The 4032-nt window shown below is 33.1% G+C and overlaps 1 protein-coding gene across 1 annotated transcript in view; it reads right to left on the bottom strand.

The window, feature by feature from the left end:
* Window positions 1-1957: 1957 nt before the first annotated feature.
* The window catches only part of LOC137651501 (zinc finger CCHC domain-containing protein 8-like), a 100935-nt gene continuing 98860 nt past the window's right edge, over window positions 1958-4032 (bottom strand). Inside the window, exon 17 of the mRNA XM_068384728.1 lies at window positions 1958-4026. Within this exon, the coding sequence (XP_068240829.1) occupies window positions 3620-4026 (407 nt within the window). The 3' untranslated portion in view covers window positions 1958-3619. The remainder of the gene's footprint in view (window positions 4027-4032) is intronic.

Here is a 4032-nt window from a genome sequence, read left to right as displayed (position 1 = left end):
GTCTTCCAGCGCACGCATGTAAAACCTTTCCATTAGTCTTTTTTGGTATAAACACATGAGAGGGCTTAAGAAAGTTAGTTATATTAATATGATAAGATTTGCGAGAACTACGAAAGAAGCGAGAAAAGATAATTTCAAAGTCTGTGTGGTGTGCTCATGTCTGACTTACCAAGGCAGTTTTCTACTTAGGTTATCACCTCTCCTTACTAATGGTAAAGTGAAGTTCTCATTCATTTCATCTTTTTTATGGCTTTAAGCATGCAATTACTACAAATTTCATTTGGAAATACTTTATAACGAGTGATTTTTGGGGCAAAAATTAGCTGTTTTCAAACAGCCCTCTGAAATTAATTAAGTTTGATTTCAGGGGATTAACTGTAGTAGATATCAACATCATGTCGTCTTTGTCAAAGAACGGGTTATTGAAACTGTCCATATATTTTCCACAGGCTGGTACCAATCCACATATTTCCCCAAGGCTGGCACTTGTCCAAATATTTTCCCAAAGCTGACACCTGTAAACATATTTTCCCAAAGCTGGCCCCTGTCCACATATTTTCCCAAGGCTGCCACCTGTCCACATATTTTCCCAAAGCTGGCATCTGTCCACATATTTTCCCAAGGCTGGCACCTGTTAGACATATTTTCCCAAGGCTGCCACCTGTCTACATATTTTCCCAAGGCTGCCACCTGTCAACATATTTTCCCAAGGCTGGCACCGGTCCACATATTTTCCCACTTGAAGGTTAGATAAACCTCTCTCTCTCTCATGGGTTACCCTAGGACTTGAAACCAGATGTTGAAATGTATTTGGTCGTTACTTATCAGCTCTAGACATAAGACTTTCACGTCCCTCTTTGACTACGCCAGCCTCTTAAATTTTTGGGATGCATTCATTACACTCTCTCTAGTTCTATGACTGATCCAAACCCTATTCAACAATAACCATGTCAACAAAAAATGATAGCTTCTTTGTAGTTATTCTCTGAAGGAGCTAGGAGTCTGGAAGAGGATAATTTCATCTTGAATAGACATTTGGCTGCCAACTGCAATATGTGTTTTAGAAAAATATTGAAAGACTTATGGAGGTAAATTTCTGTTCACAGGTCATAATTAGTTATGTATTGACTGACTGCTAATATTCAATTTATCATACAGTATTTTCCAACGGGTTGATGATGTGCATGCGGCATTATACTTGGACATCAATCACTGTAAAGTAGTTAGCCTAAACAGATTGTATTTAGAAGTCTGTTCACATTAAATTGAATTGTCAACTTAGAAAATTTTTGTAAGGTCAGATTAAGGTTATTCAGAGCTTGTCAGTTTTCTAGATTTCTGAGTTGAGTACCTTGCTCTGCATTGCTATTTTTTTTATTTTAGTGTTAAGATCTTAACATTCAGATATTGCAAATTATTAATTCCTGTAGAATTGCAAGACACTTGAGCATTTCTCATTTATTTCTTAAATATTTTATTTACATTCCCCCTTATTTGTATGCTGTTATTAATACAATTGTCAAGTACAGTATATATGTAAAATAACAAATTCTAAAAATAGTTTGTATGTTTCCTAACTATACAAACCCGAGTTCTTTACTCAGGTTTGTATGCGTGCAGGAACAAATGTCTTTTAATAAATGAAGAAAAAATTTGAGTCTAGTAAATTTGAGATGGGTTGCTAAATAGGGAGACTGAAAAAATGGATGCAAAGGAAATATACTGAGAAGAACCCACAATACCGCACGAATAGAAATCTTTTAGAAAAACAATATTGGTAAATGCTCATTGCTTATTCATCTCTACTAATAATTGCTGTTGAAGACATAGAACTTTTACATACTGAAAATTTCACTTGATTTTATAAATGTCAAAAAAGGCCTACAAACCATATTTAGATTAAAGTAATCACAGAGATAAATTTTTAATTGTAAGGAAAGAATGCAAGATGTCTGGATTACTTATAGTAAAGTATATTTTAAAAATTGGAATGATTATATACATCTGTGGAAAACATATCTCACATAATTAATATACAAATATTAAATGCAACACATGCCAAATCTACAGATTACTGGCCCTTGAGGTCACTGTACGTAAACATTACTGCAATGTATTCTGCATCAAATAAAATGACCTAGATAGTCATATAGGAGCAGAATTTGAACATTGTTTTAGCACTTGACTTATATGAAGGTTGGCATATATATAATTTTAAAATTTTTCAATTTGTTAACCAAGTGCAATCATAAATAAACCTAGTAATATTAACCTCAATAGATAAATGATGTAAAGTACTGTAATTAACAGGCCATAATGAAAGAAATAACATTCTCAAAAGGACTTACAAAATACTGCAGCATTTATAATCTGCTCCATTTACTTTACAGTATTTACATTTAACAAAACCTTGAAATGAAGTGAATAAAACAATGAATAACAAGTTACTAAGCATAAAACAAACCCAACATATAAATCTGATTTTTGCCTCAAAATACTAGACTGTCAGTGTAAAAGATGGGAAATAAACGAAATTGTAAATAGAGTTTAATTCCTTTACCAATATTACTTTACTATATTTCTTGAAGACAAGATGTGGTACTTGACCACCACTTTCAACAAAAATAGATAGGTGATTAAAGATAAATTGTCCTCTACCTTAATAAAATTAAAGATGAATTGTCCTCTACCTTAATAAAAACAAAGGAAAGTGAATGAATGACACATGTCCTCTACCTTAATAAAAACTATAGAAAGTGAATGAATGACACATGTCCTCTACTTTAATAAAAACTATAGAAAGTGAATGAATGACACATGTCCTCTACCTTTATAAAAACTAAAGAAAGTGAATGAATGACACATGTCCTCTACCTTAATAAAAACTATAGAAAGTGAATGAATGACACATGTCCTCTACCTTAAGTGAATGAATGACACATGTCCTCTACCTTATAAAAACTAAAGAAAGTGAATGAATGACACATGTCCTCTACCTTCATAAAAACTAAAGAAAGTGAATGAATGACCCATGTAAAACTCATTGCAAAAGTATTTCTGCATAAAACATGCCTTGTACACAAGATGGATGACTGTAAACGTGAATATGAGAAGCACCTCTGAACAAAAATGGTTTATCATGATTAAGTGCAAGATGAAAAAGGGTGTTCACTTATTTTTATATACAAATGCTAAAAGAAGAGAAGGTACTCTTGAATTTCAGGTAAGAAAGTATATTATTTTGTTTCCCTGTAGATTTTGAAATGTTGTTTTATGATGTAAAGAAAAATTAGCGAGAACAAAACCTGTTATGATAATGTGATACCTAAACAGCAGTAAAGCAGTCCAGCTATATTTTATTCAAACTGGCTCTGGATGAAACATAAAAATAAGCAAATACAAAACATAATATTCCTTATTAGACAAAGAGAAGAGCAATAATAACACATGTGGGACATAATTGCCTCTTTTAACAAAAAAAAAAAAAAAAAATATGAATAATTGGAAACAAGATCATGGTACTGGAAACTACCACCATATATCTGGATCAACACTTGAAAATATTTCAAGAAAAAAAATTTAACAGGTTACTTTCAATGTTTAGATAGTGTTACTATAGTCACTCATCATCTGCATGTAATTCACACATTCGGCTTCTAACTTTACCCACCAGACCTTTCATCTTAACCCAAGTTCCCAAGGCATCAGGTAAATTCTCAAAGTTTATGTGGTCAGAAACATCCACAGTCCATTTCTCTGCATCAGGCAAGATACTGTATGGAGTAATAGAAGGTGGAATAGCAGCTCCTAACTGAAAACCTTTAGACTGTGATCTGTGGTGTTTAACCTTCGGTTTTTTATGGTTGTTGATGGAACTGCTGCTTCTTGAATTCTCAGAGTCCTCATTGAGTTGTGCGCTTGATTCTGTATCATTTTCCGTGTCAGAGGAACTTGCAATATCCTTCTCAACAGAAGGGCTTTTTATGCTTGAATCTGCCATAGGAGTTTTTGAGTCCCCAAGCTGTTCTAAAA

This window comes from Palaemon carinicauda, chromosome 13 (genome assembly GCF_036898095.1).
Source record: "Palaemon carinicauda isolate YSFRI2023 chromosome 13, ASM3689809v2, whole genome shotgun sequence".
NCBI classification, from domain to species: Eukaryota; Metazoa; Arthropoda; class Malacostraca; order Decapoda; family Palaemonidae; genus Palaemon; species Palaemon carinicauda.
Note: the sequence above shows the minus strand (reverse complement) of the source record. Positions and strands in the feature narration are given on the sequence as shown.